Source organism: Lathamus discolor, chromosome 10 (assembly GCF_037157495.1).
Source record: "Lathamus discolor isolate bLatDis1 chromosome 10, bLatDis1.hap1, whole genome shotgun sequence".
Lineage (NCBI taxonomy): Eukaryota > Metazoa > Chordata > Aves > Psittaciformes > Psittacidae > Lathamus > Lathamus discolor.
In genome coordinates this window covers 10,054,176-10,077,266 of record NC_088893.1, presented here as the reverse complement: position 1 = coordinate 10,077,266, position 23,091 = coordinate 10,054,176, and the positions used below count along the sequence as shown (strand labels likewise).

Sequence of the window (23,091 nt, the reverse complement as noted above, 5' to 3'; positions counted from 1 at the left end):
TTTTTCTTCCATGAATTCATCCAGTTCCTGTTTAAATGCTTTGCATCTGTCACATCCTGTGGCAAGGAGCAATATGGTTTAATTATAGGTTGCACCAAGAACCACTTCCTTTTCCTTGTTTTAAACTTCCCTCCAGGTAGTTTCATTTGGAGCTTGTACTGGAACATATGGTGGCAATCCCCCCTCCATGCCCTCACATGCCTCTCAAGATGGTGCAGATCTGTACCACACCCCTCTCCATTATCCCTTTTCCTGGCCACGGAGCCTTTCCTCACACAAAGGTTGCACCAGAGCTTGGTCATTCCTGCTTCCCTTCTCTGAGCCTCTTCCATATCCCTGTAGAGATGGAGGCAGCAGGGAGAGCCAGACCCACACATAGCCCCCTGAGCACGGGCACATCGCTGCCTTACACAGTGGTAATGCTTCCTTTCTCGGCCTCTTGTTTCTTTCCTACTCACTTCCAATGTTCCATTTTCTGCTTCGTCTGCTCCAGACATTTTGGAAACCTCATTTAACATTACCAACAATATCTCCTTTCTGAAAGAAGATGCACCGGTCAGAGCCCATCACTGGGCTACCAGCACTAGGACTGGGTTTGTGGGTTTGTCTTTGCCCCAGTTTCCTTGGCTGCTTTACTGTCCCACTGCTTGGGGAGGCAGACCTGGCAGCTCCTCACAGCCTGCCCTTCTCTGCTCTGCTCTGAAGTACTCAGTGCTGATTACAGACACGGTCACTTTGCTACCCCTGCCCTTTTCAAACCATTTCTGGGCACACTCAATGGTTCTCTGTGGGTAACACCCCTTTGCTGTGAAAACAAACCCTTGACTTCAGTCCTTCCTTTCCTGCCTGTATCAACGGCTCTGCCCAGCAGGTCTTTCCTCTCCCTCCCATACAGCACCACGACCCCAAGGGTCTCTGGTGGGAGGCTGGCTGAACATCTCACTGTGCACCCCAGCAGACCACAGGAACCAGGTTTCCCTCCCCACATCCTTGCTGGATCACCCTGTGATGGCTCTTGGCTGAGAGCAAGACCCAAGGCTTGGCAGAGAGGTCTCTAAGTGGAAGGTGCCAAGGCTGGAGGCTCTCCACCATGGTGGCCTGGGGAGGAGACCTGCAGCTGGGGCGTACACTGGTGAGTCAAGGCGGGTGGAAGAGCTGGAGGTGGCATCTCATTTACGCACATTAGTGATGGAGACGTCCCTCTGACGCTGCAGCCATCCTGAGGCTGGAGGGAAGGAGATGAAGCAATGGCTGCTGGCAACAGTGGAGCTCTGCTTGCGGCAGAAGTGACTGACGGGCAGAGCATGCTTTGGCCGGAAGCCCCATGTTGCTGGAGCCTGGGTAACCTGGCAGGTACAGGGGGTGCTGAGCCTTATGGTCTGGGGCTTTTTGTGCCCATGCTGAGTGGCAGACAGTGCCACCAGCGCCTGGGACTCCTGGCCATCATTTTACATTCCACGGTATTAGCTGATGATGTGTTTTTCCACAGCAAACTCCTCCCCAGTTAAACATCCTCCTTGACAAGTGGTGAGGAGGTGGGTAGAGGAGGCCGTGGGCAACACAACGAGCTGGTCCTGCAGCCTCTCTGCTGCTGCTGGGGCTCCAAGGATGCCTGGACCTCTCCCTCCACCTCAGCCTCTTTTCAGCCTTTGTGGGTTTGCTCGGCCACATCCCTCTGTCTTCTCAGCCTTGGCATGTGGCAGCCCCAACAGCACCATGCTGCCAGCGATCTGCATTCAGAGCTGCATTAATGCTAGGCAGCTGCCTCCCCCAGCCTTCCGCAGCCTCCAGGGGAGATGCCTGGTTTTCCTTGCTTGGTTTATCTGCCCACAACATAAGAGGAGACCCCAGGCATTATACTGCACCCTGAAGAGCCTTTTGGGATTCTCCAGCCCATTGCACAAAGCTCAGGGGCTGTCCCCCCCTGCCCTCCCTCCAGTACATGGAACTGGTGGCCTACTGCAAGGACTTTGCTTCAGGCATCCTTACTATGACACAGCACACCGGCTAGGATTCCTGGGCTGGGTGTCTGCCTTCAGTACTGAAAGAAGCCCATGATGATGCCTCTCAAGGGGGCAGCTTTTAGGCTTGCCTGTGGCAGAGACACAAGCCCCGTCATGGCAGAGGCACTCCCTGTTGCATCAGTGGAACACAGGATGGAGAGCTTACGCATGGACTGGCTTGGCAGCTTCATAGGGCTGCTCTTGCCTCCCTCCTCCTCCTCATTTCTCTCTTGAGCAAGAGATGTCAGCCCCCGAAACATTCCTGTGCACTGCAGCTACTGCAGTGACTCCAGAATAACCCCTTCCGCAGGGATCTGCCTGGAGAAGCAGGTGCTGGTGGGACTCCAGAGGTACCTGATCCCCAAGTGAATCTCAAGGGGCTGCACCTCTGCTTATCTTCTCACACCCTCACCTTGCGCAGGAGCACACCTGCACTCCGGGGTGGGTGCCCGGCGCTGGGGTGGCCCAGGGCGAGGGTGTGGGGAGCACTGGGAGGAGGTGGTGGTGCTCACGTGGAGCTCAGCGCCGCGGCGGTGGGTGTGATGAGTCGGCAGGAGCAGGAATTGCTCAAAGCCAGGCAGGGAGAAGATGCGGGTTTGATCAGTGGAAACGGCAGATCAGCACAGACCACCAGAGCCTCTTCTTGTCTCCCTCATGTCTCGTTCCCTCCTCACTGAGGGTGCTGGGTGGGATGGTGCACCTGCCCTGTAGGATGCTTTGGGCAAGGAGCGGTGCCACTGGCACTGCCCTTTGATGGGGTGTCAGTGACGTGGGACACATGGGCGAAAGGCCCAGAGTCACCAGCCCTGCGAGAGAAATGGAGATCTTGGGGTAGGAAAAGCAGTGCAAGGCAGCAGGACTTGATGGCGAGAGGGAAGGACCACAGAGGCTGGTGGACACGAAGCTTCAAGCACTAAAATATTGATATAGGAGACCTGAGCTGCTGTAGCCTCAGAGAAGCCAAGGGCAGTTGAAGACTTCTCCATGAAGGTCTGACTAAGGCCCATAAATAACCCTCTTAGAAATAAAGAACTGGCTCCTTATTCCGCTTGGATCAAATTCTATCTGCTTATTTTTAGCCTGTGCTGTGCCTTGTGGTGCAGGCAGTGTTCCCCGGCCATGAGGCTGGAGCCTGCAGCTCCTTCCAGACCACTGGAGCCAACATGGTTTCTACCTGCCCAGGAGCAGGCCCTAGGCCAAGAGCACGGATGGGATCACCCCTCCTTGCCTCCCACAGAAGATGGAAGCACAGGTTAGGTTAGCTGGGGAGGGAAGAAGGAAGAGAAAGGAATGACACCCAAGTGGTTTTTCAGGAGCTGCTCATGCTGATGGCCAGCGTAGCAGAATGAAGACCTACATCGCATGGGTTGTTCCCCCATTTCCCTACCACCTTAGCTCAAATTGCCCCACAGCACACACAGGCAATGGTGTTGGAGGCAAAGTCCACTTCCTAGACCTGCAGCGTGGGAGGAAGTTCAGTGATTAGGACGCACCTGCAAGCACATTCTTGAGCTGCTGTGTTTCTCCCTGTGTTTTCATTTCCACCATGAATGGCTGATAGCGGCATGGGGTCACAAAGTCCTTTCAAGACGGGAAAGAAATCCAAAGAGCAGTAATAATGGAAAAGATTAAACAGAGGAAATGTAACTTTCCTGTGCAAAGCTGCTGCTCGGGGAGGAGCCCCTGCCTGCTGTTATTAGGCACAGCCTGAACAGCCGTGCTTTGCATGGCTCGAAGTTGTGTTTATTTTCTGAGCAAGCCCTGTCTAGCTCAGAGCTTATCTGCTGTGTTCCCAGAGAGCCCCCTGATGGCTTTAGCTTTCATCCCTGCAAGCTGAGCTTTAACATTTTGAGTAGTAGGAAAGCTCTGATGGCAGCAAAAGGCGTTCCGGGAGCCAGCAGAAGTTCAGGGTAAGATGTAGGGGGGCAATAACCACCTTCTGGGCTGAGATTGCTGCGTACACACTGGGCAGCCACATATTCCTCAGCTTGGCTCGGGCAACCATCAGCCTCCTGCCCTGCAAACCTGTCTTCTTCTTGCTGATGCTTTGAGCTGGAGCCCAGCACCATCAAGCAGGTGCTTCTCCAGCCTCTGGACTGGGCCTGTGGTCCTCACACGAGGAGTATCACAGAGGGACCTTGTCCCACCAGCAGCTTGGGTTGGTTTTTGTTTAAACAGTGCCATAAAAGAGCTGCCAGAGCGCTTCTGCTGTGGCTGGGCAGTGCTGTGGAGGATGCTCACCCTTGCTCTGCAAGAAGCACCCTGTATAAACTCGAGGTTACACAAGCCTGACTCTGCTGCGGGTGAAGGCAGTCCTGCCTCCCTGCTGCTCCCCACTGCAGGGTCCCACCGCCTGCCAGGTGCCGCGTTGGCAGCGCCAGCTGCACACACTGGTGCCGATGCCGAGTGCCAGGGGAGAGCTCACCCCACTGGGACCCTTCAGCTTGGCTCAACCTGATCACAGCACCTCGCCCTGGGACACGAACAGCCGAGCTGGACCAGCCGGCGCCTGTTTGCTTTTCCTCCGTCAGCAGAGCCAGGCCGGGGCAGCCAGCCTGGTCTCGCCTCCCTGGGGAGCCCTGGGGTGGTGACAGCGCTGTGACACCGCTCCTACCCCCGTGCCACCCAGGCAAAGCGGAGCCACGGCAACCCCAGCCCCTGGGCTGGACGGGAGGGGAGCAGCAGCATGGCAGAAAGGAAACGGCTTGCAGTGGGGAAGAGGAGGTGTCAGCCGCTCCCCACTGGGCTGCGAGCAGCTCGCTGGGGGCAGGTTATCCAGCGACTGAAAAACAGGATTGGAATGGGAACTATGCCCAAGGCAACACCCGTGACGTGGGCCGGCCGGGGCGGAGCGGGTGGCCTGAACCCTGCCTGCTGTGCCGGCCCTTGTGGAGTGAGGACATGAGGACACCATCCAAGGGGCGCGCTGCCCTCCAGGACTCCATCAGCATCCACTGGAGTGTGGGTTCTGCCCTGGCGTGATAAGCAGCAAGATGCTGGTAGGAGCAAAGCACCGGTGACGTGCCTGGAGGGATGATGGTTTTGTTGGACACAGCAGCGAGAGTGCCTGCCCAAGGACAGAGCTGCACAACTCCTGACATCAGTGTGATGCCAGCCCGAAGGCTGCTTGGCCAGGCATTTCATTGCTTCACAAAGTGCCTGAGCGACGACTGAATCCCTGCTCCCACGTGCAAGGGAGGAAGGACAACATCTGTGTCCCCAAGGCCAGGTAAAGCCTTTGCTGCCCAGCTGTGTGCGGGTCTCTCCCATGGCCACGTCTCTCCCTAAGCCCGTATGATCTGGGTCAGCCTGGGAACCATTCTCGTGGGGAGGCTTTACCCCAGCGAGGGGACATTGCTGTGCGTTGGCTTTCCCCCAGGGACCTGCAGGGACATTAATGCTCCTGCCTCTTCGCATCCCTGGCTCCTCCTGCTGTGTTGCTGGCCAGATTATCCACTCACAGCCCCTCTTGTGTCTTGCAGCATCCCTCCAGCACAGGGGTGAGGGAGAGAGATTTCATGCTTTTAGCTTGTGGCCCCTCGGCACAGCCCCATGAGCTGCAGCCAGCCCCTCTGTGGGTAGGATGGGATGCAGGCAGGGAAGGCGGTGGGGCAGGCTGGCCTTCCTGGCATCAGCACTGGGAGGGAGCCAGTGGAGCAGATGCGTGCAGGCCCCCATGTGCCCTGCCCAGCCCACATCAACCCTGCACCTTAGCTGGGGGGCTGGCTCACTCCCCTCAGCAATAGACCCAGAGGGAAGTGCTGTGCCAGAGAGCTCTTCTTGGCCACAGGGATGTTTGTCTGTGGGCGCAGACACCAGCTGTGACCTGTGTGAGTCACTGACTCACAGGTCCTTTTTGCTGTGACAGCTTTTGGACAGTGTGGGTCAGCCTGGAAACCTCATATTCCACCATCCCCTCCCTGTGGCCACGCTGTGGCTGAGCTCCAGTGGCAGGAGCTGGCAGCAGATCAGCTTCTCTCTTCTAATAGTTGTTCCTAACAATGCGAACACCTCACCAGCGAGAAAACAACTTCACACCAAATAACCAGTAGCTCCCGATGGCCCGATCCGTGCAACCACTTCCTCAGTTACATATTTTCATTTCTGTTTGCTCCTTTTCCATGGCTAAGCCGCTGGGAAGCGATGGCAGAGGGGCATGTGGCATATCCCGGATTCCCCACGGGATAACTCAGGGGGAATCCTGTTCCTTTCTGGATGGGCTGCGGGAGCACCCAGCGCACCAGCTGGGCTCCCCTTGGGGCAGCAGCCCGCTGTAGCCATAGCAAAAACAGCCCCAGAGGACTTTCCCCTGTTTCTTTACGGCAGGAGTGAGCCGGGGCATCATCCCCTGCGCTCCAGCCGGAGCTGCCGCCGGCTCAGGACATCACGGCACTGGCGCAGCACCAAGGCTTGGGGGTGGAGGGGCGGAAAGGAGGGTCCGCGGCTGCCGTGCCGGGGGTTAGCCCAGACCGGGCACGGCGCTGGCGGACCGGCGGCGTTTGCCCGTCTCTTGTCCCCACCTCCCGGCCCCATCTTCTCTCCCAGCTCCTCTCCCGCCGGTTCGGCTGCCGGGAGGCGGCGAGCGCCCGGTGCCAGCCCCCCCCGCCGCGGCCGGGCTTGCGCAGGGAGCGCGTCGCGGCTCATCTGACCGCGCTGGCGGGGCCCGAGCCGGGCGGCGGGCGCGGGGGGGTCCCGCCCTGCCCGGTCCCGCCGCGGGTTGATCATTAACGGGAGCAGCGGCGGCAGAGCGGCCGCGGCCGGGCCCGGCTCCCCGGCGCCAGCCCCGGCGCCTCCGCAGGTAAGAGCCGGGGCCGCTGGTTTCGGGGCGCGGGGTGACCGGGGCAGCGGGTGCCGGGGCTGCGGGCGCTATGAGCGTACCGGGGCCACCGCTCCCCTTCCGTGCGGGTCCGCGGAGGCACGGAGCAGCAGTGACATGTCAGAGGCAGGCAGCTGCCTGGGCGGAGAGCCGGGGAGGGAAACCTGCTCCTCCTCTCCCTGCCTGGTCCAACGCTGCGCAGAAACGCTCCTTATTCGTGTTGCCCTATTCTCCTGTTCCTCTGATGTTTCAGGCCAGGGGGGTAAGGGGAGGGAAAGAGGTTTCCCCAGCTTGGGGACAACCCCCCAAAGCAGCAGCGGGCTCTGGGGGATGCTGGTGCAGGGACCAGTGACGCACTACTGCCTGCATGCTGCCAGGCATCTCTTCAGGGATGTCGCACACCAGGGCTCTCCACCTGCCTCCATCGCAGCCCTTCCTCTGAGCAAGGATTCTGCTGTCATCCCCAGGCAGAGGGCACTGGGCTTGTCCAGCCGTTCTTGATGGGTATCCTTCTGCCTGGACACCTCGGAAGCACCCAAAATGACACAGGAAAGCGTCTCCCACTCCGCATATCCCATAGCAGCCAATGCCATGCCACAGGCAGGGGTGGCAGCCAAATGTGCAGAGGGCAGGGATGACAGCCGGCAGGGGATCGTGCCCCGGGAAGGCAGGCAGAGGTCCCATGCCTCGTCATAGGCATTGGCTTGCTGTGCCAAGCCCAGCTCTCCTCCAGCGCACACAGTGCGCATGTGCCAGGAGGAGCCGTTCATCCTGCCCGATGCTCGCTTGGTAGCTGGACCCTTCTCCAGGCTCAGGATGTCCTGCCAGCCCCTCTGCTCCCGCTGCAGGTGCCCGGGGCTGCAGCCTCTGAAGCAGGAGCCTGGTGTGTCCCGGTCTGGCTGTGGGCTGGCACTGGCTGGGCAGGCTGCAGAGGGCAGTGCTGCTGCTTCTGCCGTTTAGCTTTTATCCTGCCAAGCCACCTCGTCCCTGCCTTCGCTCTGCACTCCTCCACGGGCAGGCGGCCTGGCAGCATCCATCCCTCCCGGCCCTGGCTGGGGTCTGGATCCAGACAAGCTGTGCGCTGCGCTGGTGTGGGCTGCGCCATGCCTGTCTCTCAAGGCCTCCTGCCTGAGATCAGCGCTATCTGTGGTGCTCTGGGAGCTGCTCCATCCTCCTCAGTATCGGTTACAGCAGAGGATGTTCCCTGGGAAGGAAATGGCATGAATCAGCTCCAATTTTTCACGCTCTCTGCAGGCAGAAGGGAGCGGGGAGCAGGCTGTGCTGGGCAGGGCACAGGCACTGCGCACCAGGGACTGGGAGTGCTCCTGGCAGAGGCGCAAGCAGCTTCTTCCCCCATCCCCGTCACTATTAAACCATCTCTGCCTGCCACAGAAACGTCTTTTGTTCGAGCACTGCAAAAACACTGTTTGTACTTTGAATAGGCCTGTTGAAGGCAAGGCAAGGTGCCAGGCGCAAGCAACCACAGCAGGGAGGGAGCAGCTTGCCTTGGGAGCAAGGAGTGGGAGCAGAGGTTGCAAACACCACTGAGCCCTGGGGAGCAGTCCTGCGTAGTCCCAGTGTGGGATGAATGCTGCCAGGCCGCTGCCTGCAATGGAGCTCCCCTTGCCTGCACTCTGGCCCTGCACGTGGTTGCTGGAGCTTGGGCATCTGTGTGTGGCAAGTCCCTGCCTGTCTCACGTGGGTGCTTGCCCTCCGCAGCCAGCCTGCTCCTGCCTGCAGCACTTTGTGGTTTGTGGGTTTGCAGTGTCATCCATGACCTGCTTGTAAGCGCATGTGGATGGCTTGAGTGTCCCTGGGGATGTGCTGTGAGGTGCCCCCAGCACAGGGAAGGGAGCACGGGCACTGAGCTGGGTTGGGCACTGGAGCACTGGTCCTGGGGCTGCCCTTGTGTGGGCTGTCCCTAACACCCTCTGCCTCCTGCAGTGTCCTGCCAAGATGGCGAGTGACCCCAGGGCAGAGCCTGATGCTGAGGATGCAGCCGAGGCTGAAGAGGGTGTCTACGAGGAGGTGATGCCCTCCGACAGGATGGAGCTGAGCCAGCGGCTGGCCGTGGAGGAGCTCATCACCACCGAGGCCAGCTACGTCCACAACATCCAGCTCTGCGTGTTGGACATCCGAGCACACCTCCAGAAGAAGCAGGTGAGACAGGATGCATCCCCCTACCCAGGGGCTGGGGACTGCAGCATGAACCTATTGAGAGCTGCAAGATGTCCAAAATCACTGCAGGGAGGTAGCCGCATGCTCACCTTCTACCTTCCTGGTCTCCCTCAGTCAACTAAGGTCTTGGGTTGGCTGGACATTGGGTCAGACCCAGTACAGCTGTCCTATGGCTTTGACCCTGCATCTGTAACATGAAGGGGCCTCTTTGTCTCACTCAAGAGCACAGGCAGGTCTCAGCGTCCCCAGTGCTCCTGAAACAGAGCATCGCTCCAGCTCCTTGGGTGTCATGTGGGGCAGCTGGAAGGACACGAGTGCTCAGGAGGGCATGGGTGCCTCCAGAACACGTAGTCCACCTCTGCCTGATGTGTTTAGCTTACCTTGGGGCACCTTTGTTCCCTTCAGCTGCCTGACCTTGACCTGGAAGGACTCTTCTCTAACACTGATGACATCCTGCACATGTCCAGACGGTTCCTGAAGGGTCTTGAGGACACGACCACGGCCACCAGTGAGCACGAGCAGCTGTTCTGCATCAGTAAGTGGTACAGCACGAGAGCTGACCTGCGCTGTTTGGCACTGCTCTGCCAGCTTCACCCTCCCAGCAGGCTGGGGAGAAACCTCTGCCTTTCCCTGAGGCCACAGGAAAGGGCCATCCTCTCCCACCTTGCTCTCCATCCCCAGGCACACTGTTCCAGGAGTTCAAGGAGGAGATGGAGACCACCTACAAGATCTACTGCGCCAGCTATGAGCATGCCCTCCTGCTGGTGGAGAGCTACCGCAAGGACCCCAGGCTGCAGGAGGAGATCCTGGACACCCTGAACGCAACAGTGTAGGTACCTGCTGCTGAGGCCACTGCTTCCCTCTCCCTGTTTTACCTACTGGCCTTGTCCTCCTTCTGTCTGGACAAGCGGCTGCATGGGCACATGCCACCAGGCCGAGTCTAATTTCATGGCCGTTGCCTTTTTGGCACTGCCTGGTGCAGTCGCTGGCAGCCTGTCCTGCATTCTTGGGGACACTTGCCGGGTTGGTGGGCTTTTATGGTGGACCCCAAAGTAAGGGATGGGGTGGCACCCAGATCTCCTGCCTGCTCCACAGTCCAAGAGGCTGTGCCCACATAGGACACATGTCCCCCAGCTTGACCAGAGGGACAGGCTGGCCCTGGGTGACCTGCCAAACCCCTCCTGAACTATTTGAGGAGTCACAAACATCATCAGAGAGTAGGACAGGAGAAGCAGGAATGACCTCAGAGGAGCTGCTGGGATCTGCTGCTCTGTTTCAGGGCACAGGCGGTACAGCTCCCAAATGAGCTATGCCTTGCGTGCAGGTAGAATGCTTGTCCTGCCTGCAGCCTGCCTGCACTTTACCCACACCCTCCCACCCCATTGCCTCTGGAGCAAGCTCTCATCCTGTGCCTCTCAGCTAGACAAGCACGGCACTGTTTAGGGAGCACTGCTCGGGGCTGGCACTGATGGCATCCCCTGCCAGCGGCTGGCAGGGAGCAGGGCTCACAGCCAGAACCCCCCCGGCTGCTGGGCACAGCTTGCCTGTGGGTTCAAGGCAGCAAAGCTCCCCTGCAGCTGGAGAGGTGCTGCTTTCCCCCTGGAATACTTGCAGAGAAGCTGGGGGAACAGCAGAGCAGGGGGCAGCCCTCAATGCCAGCCCTGAGCGATCCCCTCTCCATCAGGCCTCACACTGGTGCATCGGACCTCAGTTTCTTCCTGGTGATGCCGGTGCAGAGGGTCACCAAATACCCGCTGCTGCTGGGGAAGATCCTTGAGAACACCCCCCCCAACACCAGCGTGTACTCGGCGCTGGAGGCAGCCGTCCGTGCCGTGGCCCAGGTGAACACCAACATCAACGAGTACAAGCGGCGCAAGGAAGTGGGTGAGTGGTTGGGGCACGGTGCAGGCAGGGGGCACAGTGTCTGGGCAGCCCCAGCCCAGTCCCAGTTGTCTCCCCTTGGTGTTGCACTAATTCCCACTTGAATCAGTTCAGACCCCTCCTGCCCTCCACCCGTCCTACCTGTGGAGCCACAGCCTAGTGCAGGCAGCTCCTGGCATGGTGCAAGCAGCAGCCAACACTGCTCTGGTCCTGCAGATGCCAAGCTGGGCAAGACCCAAAGGGTGCAGGAGCAAGGTGGTGGGAAGTGGTGGGCACAAAACCAGTGTGTCTGCATTGCTGGAGATGGGGAATGGGATGGAACAGTCGTGCCCTTGGGATAGAAGAAGTCAGGCTCCCCACAAAGAGGAGCTTATTCTTCTTTTTGGTTTTGCTCGCACTTGCCCCGGGGCTTCCCTTTTTTGATGTGGGTTGTGCTTATCCCGTTGATCACGACTTGTCAGCTCGGGGCCTCATTGCCCGCTCGGGCTGCTGAGGATGCTGCCCTGAAGTTTCCTCCTCTGATCTTTTCTTCTCTCGCCCCTTGTGCCCCGACCCGAGGCAGCAACCAAATACAACAAGGCCGAGCACCTGACGCTGCGGGACCGCTTCGCCCGCCTCAACACGCACTCCATCGCCAAGAAGACCTCGCGGCTGAGCCGGCTCTTCATGCACGAGGCCGGCATCGTGGCCAAGGTGGGCAGCCCTGCACGCACGGACCTGCTGCCTCTGCCCGGGTTGCCTCTGCAGCGGGACGGGAGAGCGGAGCCGGGTGGGGTGGCCGATGCTGACCCCCGGTGGCCGGTGCTGGCATGGGAGCTGCAGTTGCATTTGGAGCCCGGCTCCCGATCCCTCATCCCAAGCAAGGGCAGGAGGGACGCAGGTACACACCTCCCTCCCTGCTTCAAGGCATTGCAGGGGAGCACTTTGCCCTCCAAAGGGATCTTTGGGCACCCCAGCAAAAGGAAAGACACCCCAGTGTTCTCCAGCAGCACCATAGCAGAAGCTTTGGTTCTAGCTGCATCCTGAGCACACCAGATCTCAGCCCTTTTCAGATTCCTGGACCCTCTCGAGGTCTCCCCTGCTTGCCCCCAGCACTGTGAGCTTCAGGCAAGATGCTGTTTGTGTTGGCATTCAGTGAGGGGCATCCTCTCTGTCAAGGCATCACCTGGCCTGCCCAGGCTGGTGCTAAGCTGTCCCTTGCCTTGCAGACTCGGGACAAGGAGTATGATGACCTGGAAGAGAAGTTCCAGTACGTGGTGTCTGCTGTGACCACACTGAAGGAGAATGTGGCATCCTACATGGGCCATTTAGAGGTAAACCCTTGACCTCTTTCAGTCCTCAGGACCTATTTCTTGGGGTCACAGAATACTTTCAAGCTCTGTGGAAGCCCATAGCAGTTGGGGATGTTCAGGGAGTTGCATCTCTCAGCTGAAGGGCACTGTTGTGCTGGTGACTTGCACAGCATCCAAATATTGCTCAGGTCCAGGGGAGCTTAAAACAAAATGAGGCTTCGTCAATGCAGTCTGAGCTGGGTGTCATTTGAGGATAACCTGTCCTTAAAATGATCATTATTCCAAGGTGTTAAATAGCTGAAAAGGCCAAGTGTTGTTCAGCCAAGGAATTGCTGTGTTAATAACAGGTATGAGACAGAAATGTCCCCAGATCAGGCCTGATGACAGACTTCCCCTCCAAAATCACCTGCTTCAGTAGCAGGAGAGGCAGGAAGGAGGCTGCTGCCCAGGGTTAACATTAGGGCAAAGCCTCTCAAAGCTGAGGTCTCCTCCAGACCGTCCCTGGCCGGTTTTCTTTCCCACCAGTCTCACTCTCATTGCAGAGGCAGGGAGAAGGCTTTGTTCACAAATACAAGAAGCTCCAGAGCTGCTGGAGCACCAAACCCAAATGCCAAAGCACCAGGCAGCATCAATCTGGGGCAGGCTGCCTGGGGCCAAAGGGCAGCCTTGGCCACCTTGTTGGGGTAGGAGTACTTGAGCAGGTACTTAGCAACATAAGACCCCTGCTTGGGCAGAGATGTTTGTTAACACCCAAGCAAGTTCCCTCTCTTGCAAACAGGAGTAGCACAGAGCACCCATCCCACCGGGCTGCAGAGCACCCAGACAGGGACGCTAGCATGTCTTTGGGAACACAGGGCCAGGCTACAGACAGGTTAGCCAGTGGTGACAGACTCTGCAGGTCAGCTCTGATGGCTTTCTCCCTTTCAGGCATTCCTGTTGCCCACCCCACACCAGCATGAGCTGGAGCTCACCGAGGGACCTGCGCAGCAGCACCGCCGCTTTGCACAGCACCTCCATTGCACTGCTCTCCCTGAGTTTGTGAGTGCTCCTTCTGCCAGGCACTGCTGCCATGCCTCCCGCCAGGGTAGGTAGGGCAGCCAAGAGCTGAGGGGGATCCCAGAGCAAGCGGTGTCCTCACCGAGAGGCACACTCCTCTGGGGGCTGAACACTGCAGGCAGAGCCAGGCAACAGCGTCATCAGCAGCCTCAGACACATGAAGTAAAGAACCAAGTCCAGCATCCAGCCAGGAAAAAGGAGGCAGAGCCAGAGACATGGCTAGAACACAACTCTAAAGCCCATCCAGGGCTAGAGACAAGCTGCAATGCCCAGCTGATAGGTTCATCCAAGAGCTAAGCTACCTACAGCAGGGATCCAAGGCTTAGCTAAAACACAAAACCCAACACATTCAGAGCAGTAACAAGGAGAAGCAGGAGGCCTTTAAATGGATTGTGAGCAGGGTGGAGGCCCCAGGTGAGGCTGGTTTGGGCTATTAAAGGCTGTCTGCGCCTTTCAGGACCCTGAGATGTTGATGGCCAGCCATGCAGGTAGGGCTGCAGTGGAGGACAGGGTGGTGGAAAGCCCAGGGGTACAGTTTATTTGGCTCACACAAGGCTTCAGCTCCCAAATCCAACCTACCCGTGCTTTGTGGACATTATGCTTATGTCTGAGGGCCCAAGACCCTCCATCTGTCTCCTCCTCCTACCACTGCTTGGTTGTCCAGGACTCCCTATTGGGTGGTGGCTGTTCCCCTGCATGCCATTGGGGAAGTTTTCCAAGCAGTGAGGAGTGTAGCAGGACAGCCTGGGTCCCACATCTGGGTGCCAGAATCCCCAGGGAGCACCAGCACAGGGAGAGGGTGTAGCTGTGTGGGATAACCACATGAGTTTGGAATCATGGCATGCATAACTGCTCTCTACTGGGGTTTGGTTTAGTTGGGGAGGATGCTTCAGATGCTCCCCTCTCCATACAAGCCCTTCAACAGGTCCCCAAGTCTTTTCCTCTCTGTAAGAGCAAGCCCCATGCAGGCAGCCTGTCCTGTCTCAGGGCTGACATGGATGCACGTGTTCTCTCGCCCCACAGAAGCAGCGTCTGGACAAGCTGGTGTGCCAGCCCCTGTGCAGCCTCTCAGACATGCTGGTGGGGCCGCAGCAGCTGGTGAAGAAGCGCCTGGACAAGCTGCTGGACTACGAGGAGATCCAGGAGCGGAAGAGCGAGGTGGGCAGCGTGACGTACGACGAGGAGGCCGCCATGAACACCTACCTCGCCATCAATGCGCTGCTCGTGGCCGAGCTCCCGACATTCAACCAGGCCGCCCTGCAGCTCCTGGGGCAGATCCTGCGCTCCCTCAGTGCCCTGCAGGGGGACTTGGCTGCCGAGGTCCTGCACCAGGCAGAAAAGGAGCTGGAGCAGGTGAGAGTGACCCCTCGGTGTGCGTGCCCAGACTGGCACACGTGCTGAGCCAGACCCACTGCTTCAGGCTTGGGGCATCCCTTGGACATCAGGGCACTGATTTGCTGTAGCCCAAGCCCGCTCATGCAGACACACAGCTCCTCCCCTAGCATTTGTAGGGGTCTCTCCTCTCCTTTGGCTGGGAGAAGCCAAATTTTCTCTTCTTCGCTGCCAGGAATTGCCCTGCTTTCTCTTAGAGGACACCACTGTTAATTTATTGATGTGCTGCCTGAGAGATCAGTGTTAACTCTGAGCTCCTGAGAGCTCTGTGCTGGGAAGGCAAGGAGGAGAGAGACAGCTTCTGGACTGAGGAATGAGCATCCCTTCACCCCATCCACTGGGAGGTGTCTCCCAGGACTCCCCACCACGCAGTACTCCCTAAGGCTGGCGTTTGCAATTGCAGTGGGTCAGGCCAGTCCACAGCCCTGGGGTAGAGCATGGCCCTGGCCTAACCCATGATCAAGACAAGAACAAGGTGCAGCCACATGGAGGCAGCTTTCATACACACCTGGCTGTGAGGTTGGATTCCTCTTGTTCAGTCTGGAGTGCTCATGCTGCAGACATCTACCCTGGAGCTACATCTGCCCATCTCCATTTATAAAGAGGGAAGGGCTGTGGCCTCAGGGCAGGGCAGCAGGACTCAAGGACTGCTCTGGTGAGCTGGGGCCACCCCAAGAGCCCCATGTGTGATGGTCCTGCCCAGGGAAGGTGGCTCTAAGCTAGAGAGGAGCAGCTTTGATCCTAGACGCAAGGTGCATCTTTAGTGGCTGGGTCTGTTCTCTTGCTTTCTCGCCCCTTTTCTTCTTGCTCCATTTCTTTTGACACTACCAGCAGCTCTTCCTCTGCGGGGCCCTCTCTGATCTCAGTCTGTCTCCACAGATGCCCCATGGCCGCATGCCCCTGCCCAGTTTCTGGAAGATGGTGGAGGATGCCCTGCAACAGTCTGGTGCTCAGCTCCATGCTTTCGAACAGACGTTTGAGACCGTCGCACCAAGCCCTGTGGCGCAGGTAGGAGCTGGGAAGGGGATGGCTCAGGCCACATGGATAAAGAGGAAGGGCTGTGGCTTCCCAGTGCATAACATCTGGCTCAGAAAGTGGCGTGGGGAAGGCTCCACAACCACTGTCTCAGCTCTTCTGGTTTTGGACACTCATCTCCAAACCCTGAAGCAGAGCTTCATGTGAAGGAGTTTCCCCTCTAACCTCTCAACCTGTGATCCTGCAGAAAGCAGAGCACGTGTGCACGCCTCTGTCTCATCAGGTGCTCCTGTGTCTCTTGCTCCCCACCAGCCTCTGACCCCTGCTGAGGAGCGGAAGGTCCTTTCCCTTGTGAGCAAGCACGGCCCAGACAAGCTTTACCAAGTGACAAGCAACATCAGTGGCAGCAGAGACTTGGACCTGACCTTGCAAAGAGGACAGGTTGTAGCTCTGCTGCAGAGTGTGGACACCAAGGGGAACACGAACAGATGGCTGGTGGATGCTGGAGGTACTGAGAGCGCTATGGGGAGCCTCTCCCCCCCTCGGCGCCAGGGTCAGAAACCAAACCCGAATCACCTTTTCATATTGGAAGAAACAGTGGGCCATTTCCCCCTGGGTCTTACCCTCCAGGGCTTGCTCAGCCCAAAACCACCTTCGCTTTGCCGGTTGCACCCGTAGCCATTAGCAGTGAAGTTCAGGTTTCCCCATTCGTTCCCCAAAGAGCACTCTTGTTATGAAGTGTTGTGGCTGGGAAAGGAGAATTGAGAATCCCATGCACACAGAGACATCTTGAAATCCCTTTCGGGGGGTTTTGCTGCTGGATAGCCCCAGCAGGGCCTCATGACCTGTGTGTGTGCTTATTCTCCAGGTCCCCGAGGGTTTGTGCCTGCTGGAAAACTCCAGCCCTACTGCCCGGCACAAAGCCAGCAGCCCGGGATGCAGATGCTGACCCTTGAGAGTGGCACAGAGAGAAGGAGACATTCGTATGCATCACCTGCAGCTCCCAGGCCACAGGTGCCCACCTTCACCCCAACCTACCAGGTAAGACTGGGGACCATTCCTAGCAACCCCACCAGCTCTGTGCTAGTCCCTGTGTGTGCAGGCGGTGGGGGGGAAGGTGGTGTCTGCTCTGTTGGGACCTGGGGATGGACAGAGCTGTGCTTGGTGTGGTCCCCAGTGTCCCTGCATCCGTGGCACTGCTGCGCTGCCCTCTCAGGGGTGGCCTCCTGCCATGTCTGTCCTTTCCCCCTTTCATGTCCTGCAAGGGCTTCCTCCCTCCTTCCCCTGCCTTTCACAGGTGGTCGCTGGCTTCTCCTTCGCAGCCAGGAGCCCGCAGGAGGTGACCCTCCAGGCAGGGCAGCCCGTGGTGGTGCTGGAGCCGCACGACAAGAAGGGGAACAAGGAGTGGAGCCTGGTGGAGGTGAATGGCCAGAGGGGCTACGTGCCCTCCAGCTACCTGGTGACCGTCCCCGTGCAGGAGCCCACGGGCTGGAGCTTGCCCGTGTGAGCACCCAAGGGCATGGGCTTCACTGGATGAGAGTGGTCTGCCTGGCACCTGAGGACTTGTTGAGGGAGATGCTGGAGGGGGGTGACCCCGGGCTGGGAAGATGGTGGGAAGGAGCTGGCAGAATAGGGCCCAAGGGACACAGGTGTGAGGGATGGCAGTTGGGAAGCACTTTTCGATGGGTAGGCATGAGGGTGCCGTGTCCCATGTGTGTTTGTTCAAAGGGAAGCAGCACGAGGGAGTGAGGGCAGGCAGCTGGTGCTTACCAGGGGTTTGCTGAAATCCATGTCAGTGACAGGTCCCTCGGGAAGAGGAGACGGCGTTGTCCTTGTCCCCAGTTAGGTCAGGATGGAGCTGCAAAGGGTGCAGTGCTGCAGAGGGGTCTTCAGCCCAGTGGGGAGCAACTGAGGCTCTTGGAAATGGGCTCTTGGGACAATGCTGATGTAAGTGCAGAGACTTGAGGTGGAGCAGCCCTGGAGACACAGCTCCTGCTCCTCACCAGGCTCTGCACCTGCCTGGGTGCCCACCCCGATGTGCCACTGTGGTCCCTTTGTCAGCACAGCCTTCACATCCTGCTATGAAGGGCACAGCAATGCCAGCCTGCGCCCGACCGCACTGCCAGCGGTGGAAGGTGCCAGGCTGGGTCCCCCCAGGCCCTCCTGGCCACCAAGCATCACTCCTGGCCTTGGTTTCCCACCGCAGCAGGGCCCCACTTGGAGCACTGTGTACAGTTCTGATGGCCTCAATGTAAGAAAGACGTGGAACTGTTGGAACAAGTCCAGAGGAGGGCCACGAGGATGGTCAGGGGACTGGAGCACCTCCTGTATGAAGACAGGCTGAGGAAGTTGGGGCTGTTCAGCCTGGAGAAGAGAAGGCTGCGTGGAGACCTCAGAGCAGGCTTCCAGTGTCTGAAGGGGGCTATAAGGATACCAGAGAGGGACCCTTCATCAGGACTGTAGTGATAGGACAAAGGGTGATGGGTTCAACCTTAAACAGGGGAGACTGAGGTTAGCTATGAGGAAATTCTTCCCTGTGAGGGTGCTGAGGCGCTGGCACAGGGTGCCCAGAGAAGCTGTGACTGCCCCGTCCCTGGCAGTGCTCAAGGCCAGGCTGGACGGGGCTTGGAGCAAGCTGCTCCAGTGGAAGGGGTCCCTGTCTGTGGCAGGGGGTTGGGACTGGATGATCTTCAGGTTCTTTCCAACCCAAACCATTCTATGATGCTGCCGACCCATTTGGGAGGCGCTTTCAGCAGTGGTGGTGAGGAGCGCTCCGTGCACCCCAGGCGCTGACCTTACAACAGCTCAGACCGGGGCTCTGCCGCGCCGCGCCGGGGGCCCGGGCCTCGCGTGGGGACCGGTCGTGTGCCTGCGCGGCCGCGAGGTGGCAGCACCGCCCGGCCACGGCGGAGGGGTTTGTGCGCTGCGGAGGAGCACGGACCCTGCGGGAGAGGCTTTGGGGGGAGCCGCTTGTGTCAGTTCCTGACCTAAGGCTCGGGGTGGGGATGAAGCCCGCGCCGCCTCCCGCACTGCCTGAGGCGTCACAGCTCTGTGCCTCTGCTTCCCTACGGCTTTCTCTGGTGCTGTGCTGTTCCGCGGTGCTGGTGGGGCTCAGGGCAGCTGGGTCCACGGTAGTGCTGACACGGTGTCAGAGGGGAATTCTGGTTGCAGCCCTGCAGTCCGGGTGTTCACCTCTCGCTGTCCGTGGGCAGTGGGTCACAGAGGCAGCTGGTGCAGCAGCCTGACATCGTCCTGCTCCCCTTGGGCTCCTACTGATTACTGCATCAAAGGTGCCATGGCCCAGCTGGCGAGTGCTGGCATGCCAGCTCCCGAGCCCTTCCCGCAGGGAAGCAGCAAGCCTGCTGCCCACGGGCCCTCTCCGGCGGCAGGGTGGCTGTGCCGGTGCTGCTCTGTGGGCTGGGCAGAGGGGCAGAGCTCCATGTCCTTGCTGGAGCTTGCCCTGTGTGGGGAGGGGTAGGGTGGGTGCCAGGCAGGCAGGGACAGGCCCCAGGCACTGCTCTGCTCTTGCTGTGCACCCCACACATGGCTCCAGGTGCCTGCTTTGGGGCTCACCCTCCTGCTGGGTCCTGGGGCTTTATCTGCTGGGGGTTTGGTACCGCTGCCATGTAAACGTGGGAGGGGAGAGCAGTGCTGGAGCAGGGACATTGCCTGGGGATGCTCCCAGCCTGGACGGGCTCCTCGGGACAGGAGGGCGGGCTGCGGGGATGAGGGCGGCTGGGTTTCTGAGGCCGCTCCTCCAGCTCGCTGCTGGTGGCTCCTGCAGGCTTTTCCGTTCCTGATCAACTCCCATCAGGTCAGATTTCCCCCCGGGTCACCTTCCTGCCTGCATCGTGCAGGTGCGATCAGCCCTGCGCCGGTGCAGGAGGCCGTGGCTGGAGCAGGTCCCGCTCTGCAGCCGCGGGTGCCAGGGACCCTTCTGAGGGTGGAAGGTGACAATGGGACAAGGAGAGCACAGAAACTGCGGCTGCCTGAGCCCTGATCTGCCTGCATGAAGGAGACGTGGGGCGGGCAGGACTTGACAGGCAACTGATAAAACTGGTTGTGTGCTCTCTATCCCACTCATCAGGGCTCTGGTTTCATGTGTTCTGGAAGCTCCCCTTTCCCTCTCTTCAGACACAGGCAGTGCTGCCAGTGTGGCCAGAAGGAGCTCTTTGCCTGCCTGCAGCGGGCACAGTGGGTACAGGCTATTGTGAGGTGTCCCAGACCCCCACTGCCTCCCGTGGGACGGGCTCTACCTGTCCCATGTCCATCTATCGGCGCTTGCTGGGGCTGACAGGCGTGAAGGGCAAGGTGGAAACAGCCCATGCACACCCAGCAGGAGATGGACGTGAGCCACACACCGGGCTGCGCAGGAGGTGGCAGCGCACTGGGGACACGCTGCTTGTGGCAGGCGCCGGCTGGCTGCCCAGCGCCAGATAACGCGGTTGTGCTCCAAGCTGGGTGCAGCCGAGGTGCCACGAGGCTCTGTAGTGCGGTGCTGAGCCAGCCAGCACCCTGCCCAGCGGCGGTGACACCGGTGTCCGGCCTACCCCAAGGTCCCCGCAGTGGCTGTGGATGTCCCCACTAGGAAGAGGGAAATGAGCTCATGTGGCTCCTTTAGTCTTTGGACCCAAAGGGGTGAGCGGGGCTCTGCTGTATCCACTGGTCTTGCTGCTGACCTCAATGGCCATGGGACATTCCCCATGGGGTAGAACCTCAGGACGCTGCCTAGTGCTTGGCTGCAGGACTTGGAATGCCGACATCCCTCACTTCTCCCACGATTTCATCCAATCTTATTGCACCCGCTGCTGCCCCACGCCTGGAAGTGCCTTCTTACCGGAGGGTATGGGGCTCTTCCAGCCTAAACACGAGGGGGATAAAGGGCACAAGTGTGCCTTTAAATAGCCGGTGAGGACAGGCTCTCCCTGGAGGAATGCTCTGGCTGGCCTGGTGGAACATGCTTGTGGCCGGGGGCATGGGGGGACAGGCGGGCAGGGACGGCTCCTCGCCGGGAGGTCAGGTCAAGGTGAGGCATTGGGTGCCGCTGTGCCGTGGCTTGGCACCACGGGAGCGGAGCCGTGCAGGGGGTGGGAAATGCATCCCATGTTTGAGGGCATGCCATGCCCGGGGCTGGTCTGCAAGGTGGCAGCAGATCCGGGTGCTGCTGCCAGCAGCCTGCCCATCGACCTGCACAGGGCCTGGCAATGGCGCAGCCTGGCTGCAGGAGCAGTGTGCCAGCAGCTTGGCTTGTCCAGGAGCGGCTGCTGCGCTCCTGTCCCGGCTGATTCATATCCTGGACATGCAGGCACTTGGATAGCATCCACCTGCGGGGTGTGACAGAGCACGGCCGTGTCCCTGCGGTGCAGGGCACCAGCCCGGCCGCGTGCTGGAGAGCAGGAAGGTGGCAGCTCACACTCGGCTCTCCCCTGCCCTGCCGGGCTTGCTGGTCTCTGGGGATGGCACCAGCAGTGGGCAGGGTATGGAGCTGCAAAGCACATCTCCAGATGGAGGCACGTGGATTGCAGGAGGATGGATGTGCTCTGGTGTCAATGTACCCATTGGGTCTGCTGGGGCACCCAGGTCTGAGAGGAAAGTCCAAGAGAAGCTGCAAACCCAGACCCGCCATGCCCTCACTGCAGGGTGCCAGAAGGGGAATAGGGATGCAGTAGGGATGCAGAGTGCAGGGAAGGAGGGGATTGGGGGGGAACCCAGCAGGAGCTGAAGGGCTCTGCCAGCCGAACAGAGCCGTGCTTGCAGGCATGGTGCTCCAGTTCACCACCACTGTTCCCAAGCACCCGTCCGTGTGTGTGAACAGCATGGCCCATGAGAAGCAGCCCCCGGCAGCCTGCCCTGCTCACTGTGCTGCCAGCCGTGATCAGCGTGGTGCTGCATGGCCTGAAGGGGGGCTGAGCCCCACTGAGAGCAGCCGTGGGGCTGCGGAGCAGATGCATCAGTGTGAGCAGCAGTGCTTGCTCCAGGCTTGCGCAGCCGGCACCTGAATTGTCTAATAAAGTGTGAAATTGCTTTCATGCTCTGCTACCTTTGCTGAGATGGACTGCCATTACGGACCCCCCTTCCCAGCTGGCAGCCGGCTGGTGCCAATGTCCCTGCTGTCGTGGTACTGCCAGATGAGCCTCTGGCTAGAGCTGTGCCTGGCACACGGATGAGCATCCCTCCCCTCCTCCTCCTCAGCCCCTCCACTGCACCCACCCCATGGGGTGCATCACCCTTGACAGGGATAAATCTCTGCCATGGGGCTGGGGGCTGCAAACCCTCTTCCTTACCCTGAATCAGATGCCCTGGAGTGCAGGGATCAGCTCAGGTCTGAACCCTGCCCTCTGGCTGCTGCCAGAGCCCTGCTGGTGGGGAGCGTGCCCATCAAATACAGCTCGCAAGAGACAGGGCTCCCCTCCAGCTGTGCCAGGAGCACCTCAGACCCCCACCTGCATGGTGAAGGGCTCCCACCTTGGCAGCAACAGAGGGACAACGCGGCCCCCCCCCGGCTGGTGGGTGACTGATTGCTGCTGAGCCACCTGGATGTGCACAGGAACTGTTCTGCAGCCTTAACAACAACCATCCATCATCCTGCTCTGGGCTGTGGAAGGCTTTCCAGGGCTAGGAAGCTGGGGGGGGGACGACACTACTGTGGTGCCAGCGGGGAGGCTCCCCTCGAGGGGACACGAAAGTCTGCTCTGGCAGTGCCTTTCCTCCTGTGCTGCCTTTGCAAGGGCAATCCCTGCCCAGGTACAAGGGGAAGTGCCAGCTTCTCAATGCTGGCAGCGTGCCGGAGTGCCTGGGTCTGTGCAAACACTGGTTTGGGGGGGAGATGGGGCCAGCTGGGAGCCCAATCTGTGCACGGGTTCCCCCTGCCCCAGAGCATCCTGAGTGCCAGTGAGCTGCTGAGTGGGGCTCAGGAAAAGAAACCTCCGTTGGGATCTCCGCAGGGATCAAGATACTTTGCCCCAAGGAAACGGTGCCATGTTTTTCCAGCCATTGATAAAGTTAAACCCTTGATCTAGTTAAAGATTTAGCCCAAAGGGCACGCCTGGGTAGAACAACGCTGTTAGCGCTGCCACTTGCCCCGGCAGGGGGGACTAACCCTGCTGTGCCCCCGCCTGCAGCTCACCGCCACTGGCAGAGCTCATCCCCACAGCCAGGCCCTGCTGTCAGTGCCCAGGGACAGACGCCATGGCCGCAGCCCTCACAGCCCCTGTGCCTGCGTCCTCAGGGTGACTGCACCCGGTTCTTGCAGAAGTACTTGAGACTGCAGCAGCTTCGCAAACACATCCCTGCAAAGTCATCCCAAACACAACCCTTGGAGCATCTTTGTGGGGCTGGTGACCCCCAAGGCTGCAAAGGCAGCTCTGCCTTGAGCCATTTGGGGCACCGGGGCTCTGGAGCTCACCTCCGCTCATGTCCCGGTGTGAGAGCAGATGAACCGCCTGCCCCAGGGAGAAGCTGTGTGTGTGATCCATGCGTGCCACCAGGCTCCGCCATC

The 23,091-nt window shown here is 59.5% G+C and overlaps 1 protein-coding gene across 2 annotated transcripts; it reads left to right on the top strand.

Annotated features, from left to right (window-relative positions):
- The first annotated feature begins 4,906 nt into the window (after positions 1–4,906).
- Positions 4,907–21,622, top strand: ARHGEF37 (Rho guanine nucleotide exchange factor 37). Of its 2 annotated transcripts, none has more exons than XM_065690743.1 (13): positions 4,907–5,232; positions 8,764–8,979; positions 9,403–9,532; positions 9,679–9,826; positions 10,682–10,881; positions 11,441–11,571; positions 12,087–12,191; positions 13,098–13,208; positions 14,250–14,579; positions 15,498–15,626; positions 15,906–16,101; positions 16,462–16,634; positions 16,891–21,622. In XM_065690743.1, the coding sequence occupies exons 2-13, from the start codon at positions 8,776–8,778 to the stop codon at positions 17,098–17,100; spliced, it is 2,067 nt and encodes a 688-aa protein (XP_065546815.1). In that variant the 5' UTR covers positions 4,907–5,232; positions 8,764–8,775; the 3' UTR covers positions 17,101–21,622. The 2 variants fall into 2 exon arrangements, with proteins under 2 accessions (XP_065546815.1, XP_065546814.1); XM_065690742.1 differs by lacking the exon at positions 4,907–5,232 and adding an exon at positions 6,644–6,801.
- Positions 21,623–23,091: the final 1,469 nt, after the last annotated feature.

Bases quoted from the DNA above. Each gene is read 5' to 3' on its own strand.
- ARHGEF37 (XM_065690743.1), top strand. From the start codon at position 8,776: ATGGCGAGTGACCCCAGGGCAGAGCCTGATGCTGAGGATGCAGCCGAG. The intron at 15,627-15,905 runs GTAGGAGCTGGG...GCTCCCCACCAG, and splicing joins CACCAAGCCCTGTGGCGCAG to CCTCTGACCCCTGCTGAGGA. The intron at 16,635-16,890 runs GTAAGACTGGGG...TGCCTTTCACAG, and splicing joins CCTTCACCCCAACCTACCAG to GTGGTCGCTGGCTTCTCCTT.